Source organism: Vanessa tameamea, chromosome 11 (assembly GCF_037043105.1).
Source record: "Vanessa tameamea isolate UH-Manoa-2023 chromosome 11, ilVanTame1 primary haplotype, whole genome shotgun sequence".
Lineage (NCBI taxonomy): Eukaryota > Metazoa > Arthropoda > Insecta > Lepidoptera > Nymphalidae > Vanessa > Vanessa tameamea.
In genome coordinates this window covers 619574-643188 of record NC_087319.1, presented here as the reverse complement: position 1 = coordinate 643188, position 23615 = coordinate 619574, and the positions used below count along the sequence as shown (strand labels likewise).

Below are 23615 nucleotides of genomic sequence, written 5' to 3'. Positions count from 1 at the left end.
AATCGTCTTGTTTCAAATAAATATCTAATTAATTGTACCCAGATAGTCCAGTGAGTAAAACTGGATAAAACTGGATAAAACTGGAGGATTCGAAGCCATCCCACCAAAAAAATCGTATCTGCAATTAGCACTAAGATTTCTTAATGATAATGAAAATTTGTAGAACATAATTCTACTATAAAAGTATCAACCAATCACGGATTTAATCAGCGTGGTAGCATAAGCTCCAAACCTTATCCCTAAGAGGACAGGCTAAGCCCAGCAATGGGATATTATAATCTTATGTTGTTAGGTATATTTTTACCGATTTTATCAATACGTTTCATGGTTACAATGAAAATCATCGTGTTCTTTATAAAATGTAAAGTAGTGATTAAGATTATTAAAGCGGTTTTTATATAACACGATGTACAAAAGCGCCTTGAAAGTGAGATTTCAAGAAGCGACAGTCTCAAGTTAATTTGAAAAGATGAACACTTGAATGAAGACAACTTTTAAGGTGTCGAGGAGTTACTTCGGATATTCAGAAACGTAGCATTGACAGAGTTTCTAATGGTGATAATAATATCTCCGGCGGATATCGAAGCTGCTGTGTTAAAGAACTTTATAAGTAGCTTTAATGTTTGATGACATTTTCCTCTTATACTTCTGAACATATTATTAATATATTGATTTTTATTAATATTAAAATTAAGTTATTGTAAGTGGTCAGTAAACGCAAGAGCCTTGTGAGATATAAGGTATGTTATCAATTCTAGTGTTTGGGTGGTAGATAATTAATGAGTGGGTGGTACCTTTCCAGACAGATGTGTGGCAGTTAGAAGTTATCTATGTGGAGTTTATATGGAAGTGGATTTGTCTCCGAGGGTTAATTAAGAAGCTATTGACTGGCTCGTAGAAAGCTACGAATTAACGAGTTTGGTAAAATATACGTACTGGTGATTCATTAAAAAAATATATGTTCTAATTAATTGTTTCTATTTACCCGTAAGCAAAACGTATCATTCCTTGAGTATCTTTTTTTTATATAATTGTAATGGAATAGGCGATTGTCTTCCATCTCACGTGATGGAAAGTGTAGATGAAGACGAAGGTGGTGCACGCCCATCCAAAAGAAACCTGTTCAATCTACTATTAAAGGCTCGCATCGCAAATGAAATTGATAATCTTATGATATTCCTAAGATATCCTTAAGACATATCCACAGTACATATTTATATCATAAAATATAAATCATTTACTACGCTACGCTATTATTATATATATTTTATGCTTGTGTTATGTGCTCTAATAACTATTAAATAATATTATAGTTAAAATAATCTATGTAGCATATTATTTTCTGTCATTCAACGATCATGTCCTGCGGTGGAGTTTGTTGTTACAAAATAGCTCAACAGAATTGAATCTATCAATAAATAACGTCTAATTTTCGAAACCGACCAGTAAATATGACAAGATGCCTGTCCCTGCGAAATTAAGTGAGTTTGTTGAGTGTAAACAGGGATAATCCTTAGCTTGACTATGATTAGCATATCGCGAGAGTCGGCGTTCGTACCCCAGAGGCATCTGCAATTTAAATCAGGGACTTGGCCGGGACCGACCGTCTCCTTAGCTCAACTCGGAATTCGAGATTTACCACGATTGGTTGGTTTCGGGTTCGATTTTCCGCGTGTTCGAATTGATTGCATCCCTTGTAATCAATAGAATTTCGATTAAAATATTCCGATTCGATTTGACAGATTTTTTTTTTTATATATAGATTTTCAACGTAAATATTTTTAACGTATGTGTTGTACGCTTAACACTATAATTTGTACGATGCTCCGTTTATTTCTGGTTGGTTTTTATCTTTGTGAGAATTCCGTGGTGGCAGAGATTAGGCTCATCAATCAGATGGCGTTGAGATGTTGTCGAGACAGACTTAATTCTGAGGAACAAGATATATAAGGTAACAATTGCTTAATAAAAGAGAACGAATAAAATTGTATGTAATTCGGTATAGGATTAAAAAAAGGAATCATTCTTAAAAATATTTTCGTATAATATCTTCCGATTCTTTCCGTTTATCCTATAAATTAAATTATAACAGATTTTTTTTTCCGGAATGTACGCTTCAAATTCAAACCTAATACTGCCCGGTATTAATAGAATTATAATGACATATAAACAAATCGGTAGACAATAAAGTTATCTCCAAACATCCATAAATATATATATATATATACGGACGTATGGAGAACCCCTCAATTTTAGATGTAGGTAAGTTAGTAAAAATACATTGAGATCATTGAATATTCCCAAATTGTGTGCATGTTATTATGCAGGTTCAGAGTGGGTATATCGATCATAATCCGTCAATGTCAGCCTCGTATTGGACCAGAGAAGGCATAGAGCTTTGGAGTGGTGAAAAATTACCGTAGACGTAGACGTCTTCAGCTGGAATATCCTCGCCTTAACATGGAAACAAAGAGTTTAATCGTCCTTATGGAAGCGTTATTTATTGTTATTTTCCTTTATGTACGCTCAATCATTCAACCATAACGTCCCATGATCTGAGAGCTCAATACGGAAACGTGTTTTGAGTGACTTCTTACTGTGAGTGGATAATTGTCAAGAACTCGAATAAAAAAATATTTTTTCCTATTTTCTTGTTGTTTTAACTTTAATGGCGATTTAAAAGTCCTCGTGAACCCCTGCTTAAATAAACTATGTTATGACTAGCTGATGAATTTGATTTATTTTTAGTTAATTTTTCTCTAATAGTTTCCGGGTTTTCCTGATATTTACCACAATTCGTACACTAAACAATTACTTCTGACGCAAGCTAAACGCTAACCTTAAGGTGAAAAGATATATTAGGCATAACTAAATAATAAACTAAAGTGTATAGTCACTATATTAACATATAAAAAGCTTTCATTTTAAATTACAATATTTTTAAAACGTTTGATGAATTTACAATTTTATTATAGCTGTAAATATATTTATCTTGAGCAAACGCAATAATATAAAAATAAAATGAATACAGTTTTTAAATAAAGAATTCCATAATATAAATAGAATTTCTAAATATAATTTAAACGAAGTTGCGACTTGTTTCTTCCAAGAGAAATTCTTTTACGTAAAATTTATGATACTGCTCATAAATATATTTATATAATAAGCCGTTGAGTATCTATGTAGTTTCAGTGTTAAATTGAATTGAGGTTGGGAAATCTAAACCGAGCAGTAAGTTGCTGTCGGTCGTGTTCCCACCTGCAGTGGATTTGAATTTCAAATACGATGAGGCAAACCCACTTCGTAGCCGAATGTTTATCGTCAATAGTTTTCGCGACACTCCTTCTCCGAGTAGCAATTTTGGTGAAAGGGTTTGACTACAAGCGAGGGGAACACGAAAGAAACCCGCGTCTTGTTATGTTAACCCTCCAAGAAATAGGCAATTAGTGGTAATTGTTTTTGTTTTTACACATTCAACTTGACAACTAAACTAAGACCAGAATTATATATATTTTAGCGGCTAGAGGCAAGGTAACACACAAAGAAACAAATGGCCACAGCATCACTTAAGTTTTATTGTTAAAATAACAAATCAGTACGGCATTCAGTAATTTACGAATAAATGTTACACATGACAGAAGTAAAACAAAATAACAAAAGAAATATCAAAACGAAATGCCTCGCGTATACCAAGCAAATGGGAACAGGTCCGGTCCGCGCGATGTCGGGAGAAGAAAGGCCCTCATCATCGCTAGGCACCGTCCTTTTATATATTTACTTGGTATATAATGTTAACAAAATGAGGGTACATCTAATAAACATATTTATAAATGTACAATTTATTTATAAATATTTATAAAATATATATATATATACATATAGTCGAAATATCTCAGTGATTAATGAACGGGATAGTTAACCGATGATCACTAGTTTGAAACTAAACATGTTTATAATAATATGTTTATATTTCTTGACATTTAAATGCATATTTCGAACCTTGTCAAAATATTAATTTAATAATTTTTAGTTCATTATATTACTTACTAACACTTTTTATTATTAATAAAAGATCGTTGTATTTCGAATATTAACTTCAGAATCGATTATATCATTCGATGTGAATGAAGCCGTAATAATATAATCGATTCGAAATTATGACAATTACGATCCAAAGAGATGAAATGATTGGACATATTTATATATGAGGCATCACAAATATCACGCAGATTATCGAGGCTTTTGTTATTGAAGTGAGCAGAAGCGATTAATTATCCATCGAACATAATTGGGGCGGACCACTGAGCGAGTGCTGTAATGGATCGCCCCGTCTGATTTGAATTGATATTTAATACGTAAATAATTGTCATCCCATTCGACAGGTTGACATAATTTCAGGTGGGGTTTAAAATGTATATTAAATACTAGCCGGCCGTCCCGACTTCGTACGTATGAGAATTTTGTTTACATCCCGATCGCATCGCAATCTACCGGATACAAATTAAACCACTCTTAAATATTCCCAAAGACGTTAACCAAAATCGAATCGGTTGTTCCAGTAACATACAGACGTAAAGAGGAATTATATATATATGTATATACATATAAAGATTATTTGCATTGGCGTTTTGTGGTGCCTTTCGATGGTAGATCATATAACTCTTGTATGTTCAGATTCATTGTTGAAAGAGATGTCTAATTGGGATAAATCCAACTTTGTACATTTTTGTTTATTTATTACGTTAAGTTGTTAAGATCATTTGTATATCAGATATCTCTACATAGTATGAAACAAAGTCGCTGGCTGTTGTCTTTACATTTAAACCTTTAAAGACGCAACGAAACCTTTTAAACTACGCAACGGATTTTAATGCGGCTTTAATCAATACAGAATGATTTAAGATTAAATTTGTATGTATGTATATTATAGCAGAGAAATGTCAAAAATGTCAACTTTCATAAACAAAAATGTTTTTTTTTTATGTTTGTTCTTGAATCTTAAAGTTGCATTATTGGACACTTATTATACCCGTGTGAAGCCGGGACGATTAACTATCAATGTATAATATTACGAACCAAAGGTTTGATGAGAATATCTAGAATCTTTTGTGTTATGGTTACAGTCAGTTCAGGTTGAAAGTAAAGGCAATTACTTTTATAAAAATATTTAGGCTCCCGATCCGTCAATCAAGCGAGTTTGACATATTATACGTTGAAGTAAACGAACCGTAACTTTTTTGAGTAGCGATTTTTTCTTTTGGCTTGAGATTCAAATATTGAATATAATAAAATAAGATAATGATTAATCGTCCCTATCCCGGCAGCTTCAAAGTTTCTCGAGACGCTTTCGTCCTGTTTCGTCTCGATAAAGATGCAAAGACATCTTATCTCTAAACTTTTTCTTTCGTAGAGGAAACTCCGGAAAACCCTTTTAATAGAAATTAAACTGGCTGTCGGCTTTTAAGATAACTACGAGTATGTACTGTCTAACCATTTAATTAAAGTTCGTCTCATTTGTTTAAATCGATAACGAACATTTTTGAATTCGTATAAATAAATAAAATCTCATACAGAAACGTGAATTAATATGGCTTATGTTTCATTTAAAAATTTCATAGGTAGAGAGATAAGTTTGAAGTAACCATTCGATTTCCAAGAAAAATAAATAATTATTCAATAGTATTTAATTACATATAAATTTCTCGTCGGTTTTTCTCGGTAGAATCTGTTATTAATATTTTTGTTAATTGTTTTGAATTTAATTGTAATTAATTTTAAAAACCGATAACTTATATCAACTATCGATTATAAAACATTTAAAACCTTATCATACACGCAGTAACACAACAACCATTACTTGCTTTGTATCATTGTTTACAAAAATATTTCTTTCCGCAAGTTTCGTTGAACAGTCGGCGACGAAATATCCCTTTAATGGCCGTCGGAGTGTCGGGTCGTCTGCAATTTAGATTAGTACTTTAATTAAATTAACGTTATGATCCCTATCTGTTTGGAGCAGGTGGTCGCTGATATTGCCGTGAGAAAGCTTTCCACTTTCCTCCTTAAGTGAAGCGCGTAAAATATCCAAAAAAATATTTGAACACTCAAGCAGAGAGTCAGATGTGTCTTTTGACTAACAGATTTTTATATTATACTTAAAAAATACCAACAAAAGTAATGTTTTAATTTAGTTATCTGCGCAAGCTATATTTAAGTAAAGGCGTGCACAGCACAAGTCCGATTGAATAACAGTTTGACACGACCAAAAATACTTCAGACACAGGAACAACTTTATACGTCTTTTAGTGCGGGAGTGTCACGATTGCTAACCTTATTTATTCCCCCAGATACCATCCCCCCATCACATATTCTATCGCCAAATTAACAGCCTGTAAATTTCTCACTGCTGGGCTAAGGCCTCCTCTCCCTTCGAGAACAAGGTTTGGAGCATATTCCACCACGCTGCTCCAATGCGGGTTGGTGCAATACACATGTGGCAGAATTTCGTTGAAATTAGACACATGCAGGTTTCCTCACGATGTTTTCCTTCACCGCCGAGCACGAGATAAATTATAACCACAAATTAAGCACATGAAAATTCAGTGGTGCTTGCCTGGGTTTGAACCCGAAATCATCGGTTAAGATGCACGCGTTCTAACCACTGGGCTATCTCGGCTCATTCTATCGCCAAACAGCCCAACAATACTTAGTATTGTTGGGTTGCGATTTGAAGTGTGAGTGAGCCAGTATCACTACGGGCACAAGGGAAATAGCATTGTAGACCCAAGGTTGGTAGCGCGTTGGCGATGTAAGGAATGCTTAATATTTCTTACAGAGACAATTTCTATGGTTATGATTTACCAACATGTGTCCCATTTGACAACCAGCTAACGTATTTTCAATAAAAATAATATCTATCTTTGTAAACTCGACCCTAAAACAACGAAACAAAAGTAAAATATAGATAGCTTTTAAACCAACTCAATAAAATTGGCTCAGTAACGAGATTGTTCCAAACAAAGACAATGATTTGAATCGTCACAAACAGTGCTACTATTAACGATTTAACCCTCGTTTCTCCTTTTCCAGTCTGTTTGCGTTTGTTTTATCTATTTTTCCGAAGCAACCGGTAGTGCGGTGCCGGTCGACCGAAAAATTAGAAATATCTCTATCAGAGCCTATCGCTCGCCTGTAATCGGATAGCGACGCGATTACGAAATCGCAACATCTCGATGACTCTAGTGTTTATTTTGTAATAATGTTTAAAGTATACCTGGTACACAATGGTGACTGTTTTATAACGAGTCATGCTTTCAATTGTTTTTGATTAAATAGATCCACTTAAATGTATTTTCTGTTTCAAGTGAATATTCTACGTTATTCTATTATCTCGAGATTAAATAGAGTTTTTCTTCCTAGGTGAAAAGTTTATTTTTTATTTTTATGTATCAATAATTTTATGGGTCTTGAAAATAAAACGAAATGATAATAATGACAATAATAATAAATGATACGAAAACGTTATTGGAACACTCTGTCGTAAACAAAATTTTAAATAAAAATCTATTTCACTAAATTTAGCAAAAATGTTATTTATTTGCGCACACCTTTAGCGCTGGCGACTTTAATTTGAATATAAAGATCAAATGAAAAATATAATTTAGCTTATTACTTCGTTTTATTAAACGTTAACACGATAATTTATTATATGTATGTTTCATAAATTATTTACAGAAAATAATATAAAGAGCAGATGCCGGGCTATTTACGGGCCACTTGGTGGTAAATGGTAATCGCAGGCCCTCGTTGCCGATGCGCTACCATCCGTAAGGCTTAAGACATTATTTTTTTGTACCCACCATTATTATGGCTCATTTAACTTTTTCCCCTTTACAGGGTAGACTATTATTACTCACTTGAACTATTATATAAGTAATTTACTTGAACATTTTTTTGATTAATTATTGTTTTATTTGTTAAGTAAATAGCAGCCGGTGAATGTACCACTGCTCTTAAGATGATGGTCACGTATTATGTTGGTCACGTCACATCAATTTCACATGTAACACATGAAGCTCTATGGTATTGGATTTGAACCAGTGATCTTCGGTAAATCTCTACGTAATTAACCACCGAGACATCGTGGCAATTTTTCTTTAAGTCGGTATTTTAATAATAAAAGACATGGACAGTTACCGGCTTTAAGCTATGCAGTAACAGGCGATTATTTTTACTTTACGACGGATAAAAGTGAAGTTTTATCAGTGTTACCCGCAATAAGTTAGGGGTAATGGAGGGTAAGGGTGGACAGACTGTTATATTTCAGTGAGATATAGTATCAGGTGAATGGCAACACTTGTCTTTTATAAGACTTGGTTTATTTTTCTAATTGGATAGTTATTAGCGGTTGATTCATTGCTCGTTATATATTATTAGTTTAAACATTACTCTTTTAGTTTGCATATTATATATATACGAAATATTCAAAAGTATATATTATTTTTTTGTTTTTATAATATAGTTAGGTGGACGAGCAAATTGGCCATTTGATGGCACCACCGCACATAGAGTTTGGTGCTGTAAGAAATACTAACAATTCCTTAAAACTTAGGAGCTAAGATGTTATGTCCCTTGTTTCTGTACTTATACGGGCTTACCCACACTCCAAACCGAAAGACAACAATACTAAGTATGGCTGTTTAGCGGTAGATTATCTGATGAGTGGGTTGCCTACTAATCCTAAAAAACATTTGCTTACTAAAAACTAAAACTAAAAACTAACAAATAATTCAACTTTATTGATAGATATTAGGCTGTTGTGAAAGTTTAAATGATTGCTGCTGAGATTGACGCCCGAAGAAAAATTGCCTTCCTAGAGTTTGAGCGCTTCATACCGAAGTTTGCTTTGCCGATATTTTATTATCGCGACCGAAGGCGCGCCATTCGATCAAATTCGAGACCTCTTTAACATATTCCCAATGGCAGGGAATTTTTAAATTTCGTTTAACTTCCCATTACAATAAAATCTCGTTCGTCCGAATGCTTAGTAATCGGGTCGATTTGAATTTCAGAACAGTTTCATGGAAATTGTAATCATGGTTCGCAAACACCGATCCTGGCTGTATTCGTTAACGGACGACACTAATTTTAAATCGTATTGAATGACAAATATGTTGATTTGTTTCTACAACTTTTGTAAATTTTATTGTACATGTTTTTATTTAAATATTATCGATTGAGATGCCTGAAAATACAGATGTAATTATTATTATTATTTTTCTCACATTATATCAATTGTAATTAAAATATTTCTTATTTTTACTATTATAATTTTTATTAATTATCTTAATTTAGTAAAGTGCAGAGCAAACTTTTATTATCACGATTTAATCATTGTAAAGGCCTATGTTGGTGGTAAACTTTAATACGCGACATCGCCGTATACCGCTTTGAAGGGTGAGTGAGTTAATGTAACAACAGTTTAAAAAATCATAAGACCTCAGCTATCGCTCGGTTTAATTGGTAACACATAAGCACTATTTTTGTATTATTGATTACTCTGTCGTCCTTCCGCCGCGGATGGATTAAATTTACTACGGAAATGCCACCTTACGTTCTGTACTTCCCATGTGGTTATAACTCGCAGTGTAAAGGCAAAGGTCTCGCTGGGCTCGCTCCCCGTCCTTAAATAAACGAACGAAAAATCATAAAGCAAAAATCGTTTCCTTCGTATAAAACGAAACGAAATATTGTTCTGCCACAGTGTAGTGAAGTGAAATGATTCTTTGCTTATCATTTTTCAATATTGCCCGACTGCTGACATTTAATTTCGATTCCTTCTTATTTTGTTGTTTCGAGTGCGCAGACTTTCATTGTTGGCCTTTTTGTCAATTGAGCAATGAACACTGCGAGTAGCCGGGGATTGGATTCGAAAGTTCTTTTATTTTTATTATGTTTCTTATCGTTATCGTTAACATAGATAATGTAATTAACTATTGTCGCTACATTTGAAATTAAAATCGTTTGGAATTCGGAATGTTTAGAGTCGGAAACGTTCAAGTCTCTAATGAGACCAATCAAATTAAATCTAAATATACTTTGTTCGAGTAGGCTCTTAGTAGAGTATTAGAATCGTCATATTACAAAACTTTACGAGCGTGAAAATAGCACAGTTTCGTAATGTAGATCATTTTGAGAAGCCACCAAGTAAGTCAGAAGATACCTTACGCCAACGATAAAATTTGATAGATAATTAAATTCAATTAAATGTATACTGTAAATAATTGTTGGCCAAAACTTTTCACCGTTGAAAAACTTTGCCAGTAAATATAAGTCATTCTGAATGTATTGAATTTTAGACAAGACGTTTAATACAATTCTATTTATATACGGAATAAATTATTTCACATGACGAACACGCTACGTTTATTTCTAGGAAGGGATATTCGTATGTACGTTTTGTTATATGTATGAATGTATAAAGAAATATTTTTTTTAACGTGTCAATTTATGCTTTTATAGTTCACATATAATTCTCATTAAACATTCCTCATTTTGTTCAAAATGATCAAAGGTTGTCTGAAAGAGATCTCTAGAAGCAATAATACGTTCACTCGCTCATTATATTTTTTCTTAATTTGAATCTGAATTTTTTGGTTTATACTTAGATATAATTTATATGAGATGAAGATTTTCTATTCTATTCGATGTAATATGTATGTGTATCTCAGAAGGGAATCAAAAACTTTAAACAACAAACAAAACAACAATATAACAATCTGTATTATCAACGAAATTAATTTCATAGGTCCTATATAAATTAAATCAACCGCGTTATTTCACAAAAAGTACTAACTTTTTTTGGCGTTTTCAAAAGGGAGGCTGATGTCCGAATTTTTAATCTGTCAAATAACTTTTTCTTATTTCTTATTTTATCGACGAGGTACTTTGTGTATTTTATTTAATATAAAACTCTCACGATTGAATAAGTCTTGTCACATATGTCACGCGTGAAAATAAACAAAATCTGACTCTTTTTCGTTCTGTGATATTTTATTTAGACCAAGAACTTAAGGTTACCAGCCAAAGTCAAATTAAAAAATATGAAATCAAACTAATCAATGCTCTCATCATGCTCTGAAATTAATTAACATTTTTGAAATAATAAAAAAAAAATACGATAAGGAACTCTCCAATATGTTAGACAAATGGGTGCACAGAGACTAGATATGTCTATCGTATATGTGCTATACACGGATAATATTTGCGCTTTGAATGTGAGCTATACACACAAAGCAGTATGATAAATTCGCTGTGCAGCGCCCCGGGCGCTTCCGCTCCACTCGCCTCGGATGCACGCCAGTGCGATCGATCGTGTGAATACACCTTTATCCGTTTTTTTTATTTTCATCTATTTATAGCGTGCTATTGAATCACGTCCCCGGTTTCATACACATCTTTTTTGTATGCGATCGATTAGTAATTTGATTGATAAAATATATACTTGGTGTTAGGGCTTTATGCAAACGAGTTTGGGTAGATACCACCCATTCATGATATGTTCCACCGATATGAGTGATTATTAAAATTTCAAATAGTGCTGACCACTGAACATCATTGACCGTCCACGTACGTACGATAAAATTAAAATAAAAAAAAAAATCTGGTCGTATACTATATAATTTATTGGTTATTTGAAAAACATAACTAACTTTTTTTAATCAACGGCTGTGTTTTCTTAATTATACATAATATAATTATATTTTAAAACGCAATTCAGTTAAAATTTCCTCTCAAAATTATTAAGTGCTATCAGTAAATCACGACCCCTTTCCATTTGAAATATTCCATGGAGCCGTATTATGATTAATATCGCGGCAAATGATAACATTGTACGCATTGGGTATATTATTATGAAAATACATATAGGCTAACTATGTAAAAATAATTTTAAAAAACATATATTATATAGACACTCACCACATGACGAGCGAGCACCTCTGAGAAATCCTTTTTTAATAATTCCTTTCGTTAAGGCGTTTAAAAAACTGCAGTGCTATTTTGTTAGAAATCACTCGTGACATCATGAATATCTCTCGAATCATTTAAATATAAAAATTAATTATTATATTCGATGTCGCAAACCACTTTCTAAGACTTCGAGATCGTGTTTTGTGGTGAGTTTGTTGGGACAGAATAGTTCTAATGTTTGTATTGAATGAAAGTATCAAATCGTTATTCAGTAAACTCACTCACTCACTCACTGGAGCAATCTGTTAAAATGAGCTTGGAAATAAATGAGAGAAAAGTCTGCGCATCACATTCGCTCTTTCAACGTTTCTAAATTAATCGTTAAGATATAATTTAATAATATTTTAATGAAAATCAAAATCGAAAACAAAAAATACTGTATTTAAGTAAACTCTTTCAATGGTTTTTTTACGGTTAGCTATATCTAGTTTAGAATGTAGATTCTATCGAAAGATAAGATATTATATTGGTTAGTTATTTTTACCAATAATATTTGATAGGGCTTTGTGCAACCCCATCGGATTGGGTACAACTCACTTGTCATATCTACCGCCGAACAGCAATACTTAGTACTGTTGTTTTCCGCTTGAAGGGTGAACTAGCCAGTGTAACTTCAGGCACAAGGGACATAACATTTTAGATCACAAGGTTTTTGTTGCACTCGTATAAGTCATGATATATTTATTACAGTTCCATTGTCTATGGGATGTGGTGACCGTTTAGCATTAGGTGGCCAATTTGCCAGCCCTCCTTACCTATATATAACATAAATATATATATATCCCGCATAAAAATCAGAATCTTTACGAATATTGACTCCAAGCTCTTCTATCGCCCATTCAAGGTTGTTAATATGCCTTATTTAAATACACACATATAAATATATATATATTTATATGTGTGTATATAATATATATAAATATATATATATATATATATTTAATATGAGGTTTTTTATTGGTAAATGTTATACTAGAAAGCAACAAAACGTTATTCGATATGTAATTGTATGTAGACAAGTTATGTACTCGGGAGGGATGTATATAACTGGTCCAATCTTGTCTTCAACGAGTAAGAGGCTCGTAGCAGATCCAATAGGATTATTTCCACACACCGACCATAGTGTTTATCGCTATGGCGGAACATCGTAGTGTATTTAAACAAGATCGCTTTATTGTTATGTCCAATGCACTAAATTGAAATCGTTTGTGTTTCGAGTGGGTTTATCGTATGGTTATGCACTGAGATGTTTGTTGCATCACTTTGACCGGTCATTCACGAACGAATGCTCAGTGTCACAGTTTAAACAATGTTCATGTTAACCGTGAATCGCCCGGTGAAATCGAAAGTTCACGCTCCGACATAAAGAGCCTCTTTATGGATAGTGAAAAGTTCTTTGGAAATTTGTTTAGTGTAGAGAAGAATCATGTTTGTAAAAAATATAATAAAAATAAATCGACAAATTATAATAAGAGCTTATTACTTGTTTGTTTAAACGGACGGAATAAAAATTATAGAACTATGTTGTCCGTTTAGTGAGTTTATAGACCACTAGTTGTCGATCGCGGTTTTGCTCGCGTTTTTCTCGGGATTCAATCTTGCTTCATACCGAATTTCATCAAATTCGGGTCAGAAACCTGGCATCGAATCGTAAAAGACGGACAGAGTTATTTTCACCTTTATAATTTTAGTATAGATATAATATACGAAGGTTATAATACCCACGGAACTGTGGTTAGGTTGGAGTGAATCCTCGCGCAGAATATATATACAGCATACTCTATAAAACGGCATACAGCGCTCATTCTGACTAAAATTGAAATGCGAAAATGTGTCGGTTATTGTTACGATATGTTATCTACTCGAGCGATTTTGCACACGTTGTTAGAGATACAGAAAAGTACACAGGTTACCTAACACCTCTAACACGCGGGCGAAGGCGCAGACCTGTTATATAATTTATATTAAAGTATGTATGTATATATGAATAGCTACTAAAACTTTGAAAATATAATATGTTTTGCAAACTTCAAAAGTAAAAAATATATGAACTCAAATACGAAACTTGTAGCAGTTTCAAATAAAATACCGACCATTTTAATTCAAAAACGTTATAAGATATTTCTTTAGTCATTTCCCTTTGTAAAGTTTCACATGTTACACGGATAATTTAGAATTCCACTGGAAACCGCTGTTCTCTAGGCAACTAAAATAATTTATAAAGCTTTAAACAAATTGGAGGCTTTTATTCCACGAGGCAGAATACTTAATACATTTTTTTTCGTCGCAATAATGTCAAGCGTAGATGTTATCTGCCCCCGTAGCCAGATCAAATATTCCTTCGCTTTTGAAGTTGAGATGGCGTAAAATTGAGATAAGCTTTTAATATATTATACGCTTAGTCACGTTAAAATTGTAACTGAAGTTATACATACGTACGATATTTTAAAATTCAATTCTATAAATACGTTTTCTTTGTATAAACTAGTTACCTCTAGTCTACGTAAAACATGTATATTGAAGGACAAACAAACTAAGATACTTTTTGTTTTTATTGTTTAATACAGACGTATAAAGTTTCATGACAATCGAAGTTTTTGAATGCATAAGGTAAAGCATGTATTTTAAAGTTTAGAAGGCCAATGGACCACGTGATCTACCTATCCCTTACTTCACCAATAACCCGCGAATGTTGGAAACTAAGATGTGCTTTGTACCTGTATTGATACTAGTTCACTGACCCTTAAAACCGAAACAACAATACTAAGAATTACTGTTTGTTAGTAGAATATGTGATGAGTGGATTATGATCGTGGTTACTATCCACATGGGTTTGCTCAAAATCCATAAAAATACAAACAAATAGTTCTCCTATATATTCGATAGTATTTAAATAAAGATATAGCTTAGCCAATATACGATTAAACTTTTAAACCAAAGTTAGAACATGTTTGAACTTGGATGAATATTAATATTTTTAATATAAAATCTGTTTTCCTTATTTATGAACGCGACTCAACATAACTCAATGGTAGCGTAGGGATTCGAGCGCAGCCGAGTGTATAATGGGCGACATGAAGGGGCGTTTTCAGAGTGACCGAATAGCACCCCGGTGAAATATATGAGAGCTGTGAGAGCTTGACGTATAACATAACATAACATAACATAACATGCAGCGATGTTTCACTCGTCTAGTGTTCATTGTGAAATCCTTTTTTTTTATGAACATATATTTTCATAAATTTGAAACATATGTGAACAGAAACATCTTATGTTCCAAGTTTGGTGGATCATTGGCCAGCGTCACCAATGTCTTTGGACAATGGTGGCCACTTTCCATCTGGTCTATTGACTACGCATACTGGCATAAAGTAATTTGTCTTAAATGTCCAATTATTGTACAAAGGGTAATTCTTCTATTGAGAAGTAAGTTTGGATTCTCTTCCGCCAGTTTCCATTGTTCCTGGTTGACTTGTTCCTATTCCACCATTAGTTTCCACCAGAGAAAAGTAGTTTTTTACGACTGTTGTATGTTACGAAGTTTTCCTTTACATCTGAAAGCAAAAGTAAATTAAAAACTAAGCCTGCAATGTCCCACCGCTGGGCTAAATACTGCTTTTGAGTTTATTCTATTTATCGCTGCGCCGGTACAGGTTGGTTGATTCACACATTGCAGATTTTAGTCAGCTCTCTCCTGAGTTATTATTGAATTATAAACATGAAAAGTCAATTATGCTATGTGTTCTGGTCAGTGGTTCATATCGGCTTCAATTAACAGAATACATAATAATAATCTACAATATTTACAACAACCAACACCGACACCCTTCATCTCTGAACTATCTGTAGAATATTCTCCGCATAACAGCAATAATATAAAACTTTAAATTTTACATAAAAACCGCTCGTAGAATAAGAATTAATAAAAAATAATACACCGACATTTTTCAGGTCGTTTATCGCCAATATGAAAACAAGTGAATACTGTGAAAGATTTATTGAATTGAGTTTATTTTTAAATAGTTTTGTATTCGATATTATTTTTGCAAATGCGAATAGTACTTTAAAGATAGAAGATTAAGGTTGAAAATTCATATTATTTATCTGAAATTACAATTGCATTCTATTTAAAACCTATATAAATAAAAGCGTTCAGGTATATAAACAAAAAAATAAGTTTGTTTATAGTAAATAAAATGTTCCATCTGGTGTGGAAATTAATGAATATATCATTATAAATTAATTTTATATAATTTTGTTCCTGGTACGGTTGTGGAAACGAAATCGCCTAGCGCGTAGAACATCCTACATATTCTAATCAATGATTGCAAGCTTAAAATCAAGTTAGATAATTGAGCTGAGTTTATAATTTATTATGATATAAGTTTAGCCTTCAGGTTAGTAGTCGTTAGCTGTTTATTTTATGACAGAATTCCATTAATCATAATATTTCTTAATTCAGTACACCTCCGCCTCATCTTCTAGCTCTTATTATTGAAGTCTATAGGACTATGTTCTTTAACAGTAGCTAATTTTATTTTTTTATATCATATCTTTGTCTTCTTCTGGTTGGTCTAATAGACGTAATACAATGTAGCAATTGTTCGTAAAATTTTAAACGCATTTCAATTAAAACAAATGGATACCTTTCGGATAATATTTTTAAGGAAATAGAAGCGGCTAAGTTATATGATAACTTTCCATGGACAAACTTATATAATACTATCAGTTTAATACTATAAATAAATATATTTGTTTGTAATAAAATGATCTATCAATCTAATCTGTCTACATTATATATACGAAAATATTGAAGATACATCATTTAAGCACTTCAGATTTAATATAAAAGATTGTCTGTGGAAAAATATCACGTACCGTCGATACGGGGAATTCCCGTGCGTTCGACCGGAAAATAGCCGACATAAAGGTCCAACATTCTGGTTCTGACCGGGGACGGAAGCGATAAAATATATATGAGGGTCACCAACACCCTCGGCCGTCGGACATTTGATATTTTTTTATTTATCAATAAATGTAACATCGATTTTGTAATTAAGCAAAATCGTTGACTTCAATAAAATAAAAGAACTTGTCGTGTAGTCTACTTAATAAGTTTTTTGTGACGTCGAAGTTATTAAAATATATTTGAGTATCAAATGAGACGCAAAAACAACGATTAATCTTAATTACAAATAACAATCTACGTCGAAATGCTCCTCGTTTTTTTTTTACAAAAATTCGCTAAAAGGTCGCTAATAACTTTATTTTACTGGCCCTTGTCGTTTAAAGATTATCTCGTAAAAGTAAAACTCAGACGCATAAATAAAATGCACAACAAGATGGCGGCGACGATGGCCGGTGTTACCAGCAATTAATCTCCATTACCCGCACGCGCCAAATCACGCCGCTGTTTTATTCGTTAAATGGACCCGCCGAATTAATGCGCTCAAACGTTTACAAAGGCAAAAGAATCGACGGAGAATCTATGCCCCTTTTGTGTCGGTTTGTGATAAATGCCTCGCTTCGTCTTTGTTTAAGAAATAAACGAAGAAAAAACCTTGTAGCTAATTTGAAACGGAATATCAATATTGGAAACAGTGGGTTTCGAACAACTTTAAGAAATATATTAAAAAGACGAAATATGCTTCAGAGAATCGCGCTCATCTCGATTTTTAAATTATTATTATTATTGAATAAATTACAATGTATAACATAAACAACAATTTAAAAAATGAGAGTCGTTCCTCCTCGATGGAAAAGGGGCTGGATTTCTCCTAGGTTAAAAATAAGACCTTACCTTATGTCTAAAAGTGGATCATTTTTTTACTAATTTTAAATAATGTATTCCCTGCTTATGTACGTAAAATAAAGTTATATATGTTTTCTCAGGTGCGGACATTGTTCGTGAGCGGACTGCCTATGGACGCCAAGCCAAGGGAACTCTACCTACTGTTTCGAGCTTACGAAGTGAGTACAAGTATAATTTAACCACACAATTAATTTGACATTCTTCATTGTGATTCCAAGCAAACGTGGTTATTCAATGCAAATTTACATACTTCCAAATTTCAATGTAAATCATCTATCTTCGGTAGCGTCTATGATTCATCGAAACACACTCCCCACATCACGTGACTCGGAAATATAATATCTATATGGATTAATGCGTCATAAATATGAAACGTCATGACGTTGTGTAATAGTTGAAATTGAATCGATTCCGTCTACCGATAAGATATACATTCGATTCTTGGCTGGTACGGCCGGTACCATAAATGTGCCTAAAGTTAATAGGGTGGATTTTGATCGCGTGTTCGTTACAACGCCTGGTACGGCGGGACACCATTGTTGGAGCGAAATTTCGTCGGAACTGACATACGTTGCTATGATGAACATCGATCGAACTAAATTGCTTGAGCTAGCGGCTTACCCTATAATTTGTTTCAATGTTATTCAAAGTTCGTATGTACAAATAATACTTATATACCTGTTGACTCGCGAAGGCCCATCCAGGCGAAATTAATTTTAATCAAATTAACTTAACAAATATTATCTTATTTTAATTTTTTTGCTGTCTCTGCTCTTAGTCACACTAAGACATTTTGTAAGCACGAGCGTCAGTCACTCACACTAATGCACGCAGATAATGTAATTAAGCGAGGAGGGGGGCGCCTTCGTGAGTGAACGTGTAACTGTTTTTGTTACAATCCAGAAACTTGCCCAATGAGAGCTAGGCTAATAAGTGTAAGATTTCAACCGTCAGGAAACTTAGTATTTATGTCTATGTAACAGCATATTGCTGGTGTATAGACTCGTAGCGTGCGCGTCAACTGAATTTTATTTTTTCATAATTAATTAATTAATTAATTAAACAAAAATATAATAATCAATATATGTAATTATTAATAATATATAATTATTAGTAACAATTTTATTGTCATTCCTTAATTTTCTTTGTTATTTAATTATTCTCAAACTTTCTAGGTTTTCTAGTCTCATTGTTAGAAGATTTTCTAATAACAAAAATGGCGTATATAACAAAATAAATAAATCGTAAATCAAATATATAATTATTTATTTTTGTTTCGTAGGGATACGAGGGTTCGCTGCTGAAGGTTACGAGCAAAAATGGAAAAACAGCATCCGTAAGTATCTTTCGATTAGAAACTAGAGCATTTTTAAATGTGTGTTATTTTGTATCAAGGAACAATAATGATGATCCACGTGACCTCCGACCGATTTCGAACACGAGCAAGCAATATATTTTTTTATTTTTCAATGTATCATCATCACTTTGTAAGGAAATCTTCATCTATTGAATAACATTCTGACGCATATGTAGCCTATATCAAAAATAAAAATAGTGAAAAAGTCCAAACCTTCATCTTAAGAGAAAAAGAGGTTGTAACAATGGGCCAATTGCAGGCTTTTATTTTATGTGATCCTTATTAATATCGGTCCCGTAGGTTATTCTCAAGGAAGACTGTTGCTACGATGTGTGATGTGCTACGCCAACTGTGCGGGACGTATTAAAATGTACAAGTGTGTGCACATAGGTGCACTCTCTATTCCTCAATTTAATAATTCGATGGGACGGCTAATCCGACAAGACCGGAATTAATTCAGATTCGGGACAAACGGCACGGGATTGTACACTTCCTACTTTCAGACTTCGCAGAACCTACTTTCCTGAAATATTAAAAACTAAAAACTAAATTACTCCGGATTCGTGTACGCCAATAGTGACAATACAACATACAAAACCTGTTTGTAATAATATACTTTGCAATTGCAATTTTAAAATAAATGTACTCGTTTTCATTGATTTAATTTAATTGTTTATAATTAATTATAAAATACAGATACTCTAGCCAGTTCGTCTCTGTGTAAGATTACTCTGTACCCATAATATGAAGATGTGAACTTTCCCTGCAACGATAATAAACTTGTAATTTGCATAATATTCATACTATAATATTAACATGAGTATTTGTTATTGCAGCCGGTCGGTTTCGTAACGTTTCACACTCGGGCCGGGGCCGAGGCCGCTAAGCAAGATCTTCAGGTTAGTACCACCACATGCTTCAACTAATTAAGTCTGAACATCGTTTATATATTTAGTTAAAAATTAATTTATATTTAAAATATATGTATCAGAAATAAATACGACCCGAAATGGCATAATTACATATATATTTTTCGTAAACAAACACAACAAGAGAATCACGAACACTGAACATAACGCCTTGTAAACATCGATCGCTTCCAACACCTAAAACATTACAAGATCATAATGTCCTTCCAATATAACGATATAGTCCAAACACTCAAAAGTAAAAATGCTATATGTAAATAATTAAAAAATATACAAATTATACGTAAAACGCACGGTGTTACTAAACCTCTTCTCTTCACATGCCTACACAGCCAATAAGCACCATAGTTAATATTCTCATTGTAGACTTGGAATAACATTTTCCCGACTCGAGTAACCGCATCGTAAGTTATGCTAAACCCATGCACAAATCGACTAGACCACGTCGAGTCATCTAGTCGGAGCTACTAAGCTCTCAATCCCGGATATTGGAGTGAAATCGATTACGTTATCGTGTATATACGCAACCGCATGTCACTGTTTGACAGATTTTGATGTCACATCCCGAGCACCGTGTTTCGGCACCTTAGCAGGCGCTGGCGTGAGAATCAAATATGATAAAGTATATTTTCATCCGTGACAGTTGCTATTTTAACAAACTTTACATGATGGTCAATATAATCAATGTATCGGAGGATGAATTTTTTCATTTATTTAATTGGCAAAAAATTAAATTTCATAACGTTTAGTATTCACGGCTATCGTTGTATCAATAAAATACCCCTGTCTCCACGCTGGACTATAAGTCCGGTGGGAACACGCGGCCAACCGTCCACCGTGATTATATCGGAGCGCCGCACCGCTCGCGGCTGTTCACAGCAGGGCGTCCGGTTCGACCCCGACATGCCGCAAACGATTCGGCTGGAGTTCGCTAAAAGCAACACGAAGGTCAGCAAGCCGAAGCCGGCAGTTGCCACAGCCGCGCCAGCTGCACACCCCGCATTGATGCACCCACTCACTGGACGTAAGTACCGCCGTACGCACACACCACCCGGCGCTCGCTCGATCGTCAACTCGCCCAGAATTCAGATCATAAGAAACAATATTTCACCTTCATTTATACATTTGTATTCATTGAACTGTATCCCCCTTTATTTCATTCATAAAGTCAAATCAAACATATGTATCTCAATGTATACTGGTGACGTACTGTTTCTCCGTAGTTATTTAAACGCTACACAATCCAACAACGATTTCGCCACAAGTACCCACACGACTTTATATTCTTACGATATTACGCTTTCGTATCTAAGTGAGAGTGATGGCGCGTCGAGCAATCGCAAACTCGGGCAAGTATCTGTTAAAGCTTACATGTACCACGCAAAGCCTCGCTCCGTGAAGCTATTATTGTCTTCCAATTGACTGTCGGGTTCTCTTACCACTGGTAAACTACTTAGTAACATGGTCTCATGACATTCCGTATTATAGCCTCGCTTCTTTAACAAAATCTTGTTACACGAATTGGCTACTTAGGAGCGTGAAAACACGTTTCGCACATTGTAAATAAATTTATTTGTAATCGGTTTTCTTATTTAATTTTATTCGACTTTGTAGAATTTTCACAGAACAGGCTTTCGTCTAATGTGAATCATATTGCGCAGACTTAGCCAGTCCCTTCTTCCCTGGAGGGGGCGCTGAGCTGTGGCACCACCCGTTAGCTTACGGAGGGGAGCTGCCGACATTGTCGCACGGACTGGTCCATCCCGCCATTCATCCTCAAATGGCGCCCGTGCGTTCCTACCTCTGACTAGCTGCCGCCGACAGGCCACACCACGTAAGTTTAAACTTATACTCTATACAACATTGTCATATAATTGAGCTTGACCATTAAAATTAATTATTATAAAGTATGTTTATAACGTATCGTAATTTATTAACAAAAAGCTTACCTCAATACCTATGTGCTATAAGTATCTTAAGTGCAATTAAACATTAAAGTTATATATACATAATTTGATCTGAAAAAATATTTTCGCCCTCAGACCCCCTTGACGCTGGGCGCATGCGTACTACCGGCCCCAGCGCTGGGTTCGCCGGGAGCAGCGGTCCCGGCGCATGCGCCCGCGCCGCCTGCGCACCCCGCACACCCCGCGCACCCCGCGCCTCCCTGCTCGACGCTCTTTGTCGCTAACCTCGGACAATTCGTCTCCGAGCACGAACTCAAAGAGATATTCAGCAGGTACGTGCCGCCTTCATTATACATCTGTAGGCTTCGACTGGAAAAGTGACACACGGTACATTTAGCCTTTATATTTTGTGGAATTTATTATATTAATACAATATGTTAGTGTGACCCTATGACCATATAAAAATCTCTCCATTTTATATAATTGACTACTACCCCATAGTTTGTTGTTAATAATGGTTTCCAAGAAATAAACAAAATTGTTTAAAACAAATATTTCCAGTCGAACCAAGCATTCGTTAAATGTCTGCATGATCGCAAAATATTAAAAAAGAAATGTATCAGTTGTATGAAACGAGACAGAGTAATTATTTTTAAATAGTTGAATACATATTATCCACAGTGCATGTCGCACCAAATATCACAAAGTCGTCTATTGTTCGGTATTATTATTTATGTTCTGATCTATCTCAAACCAACTGACGATGCTGATGGTCAGTTTGTATGAGACAGTAAGCCTGCACCCGTACCACTTCAGCATGACAGTCGAACATCTGTTCACACTTACCACACTAGTCGTATGCTATTAGCACAAACATCGCATAAACGTATGGGCTGTCGATTGCACCCGAATTTACTTTATAGCATCAATACGCCGATATTATACTCCTGTAAACTGTAAACCTTGTAAGGTTAGAAAAAACCTGTGACAGAACAAATCCTTTTTTTTATCGCTTTTGTCCAAAATCTGTTACGCATTCAAAAATTTATTTGCGAATTAGATGAAACAGCTTTCAACATGTTATAGTCGAAAATCAGAGACATCCTTAGTCTTTTAAAGTCATTCGATACCGTGGCACCACAGCAGACTAAGTCAATATAAAACACACAAGGCAAGGGTACGAGTGCGGGCATATCTGAGTGTAATGGTAACAGCTGCCCGGGTTTCTCGCGACTGCGGCTTCTGACGGCCGGTAGCGGCGGCGGCTCTGGCCCGGTCGCGTTCGTCGACTTCGTTACCCCGAGCGACGCAGCCACCGCCATGGCCCGCCTGCAGGGCGCCCTGCTCCTCAGCTCAGAGGGGGCCATCCACCTCGAATTCGCGAGGCATAAGTTGGCACACAGCGGCTGGATACTCGCACATGAAGTATGCACGCGCACTCCTCTTTACCACGATACCACACGGGTTCCTAGTCCATGTTGTAAACTTTTACTAGTAGCTTTAGTAACAGAGTCTCGGATAATACAATAACAGATTTCGTTCGCTTTCCGAAGATAGATTCTAGTGAATATTCAAATTTA

The 23615-nt window shown here is 34.5% G+C and overlaps 1 protein-coding gene across 4 annotated transcripts in view; it reads left to right on the top strand.

Annotated features, from left to right (window-relative positions):
* Cpo (couch potato) overlaps window positions 1-23615 on the top strand; it is a 225288-nt gene that overhangs the window by 197061 nt on the left and 4612 nt on the right. For 2 of the 4 annotated variants that reach the window (XM_064216215.1, XM_026640437.2), the window contains exons 3-8: window positions 17923-18000; window positions 19125-19178; window positions 20036-20098; window positions 21008-21152; window positions 21790-21962; window positions 22171-22367. In XM_064216215.1, the coding sequence (XP_064072285.1) occupies window positions 17923-18000; window positions 19125-19178; window positions 20036-20098; window positions 21008-21152; window positions 21790-21935 (486 nt within the window). In that variant the 3' untranslated portion in view covers window positions 21936-21962; window positions 22171-22367. Of the gene's footprint in view, window positions 1-17922; window positions 18001-19124; window positions 19179-20035; window positions 20099-21007; window positions 21153-21789; window positions 21963-22170; window positions 22368-23249; window positions 23461-23615 lie in introns of all 4 variants that reach the window. The other 2 variants (XM_026640439.2, XM_026640441.2) reach the window with 2 other exon arrangements.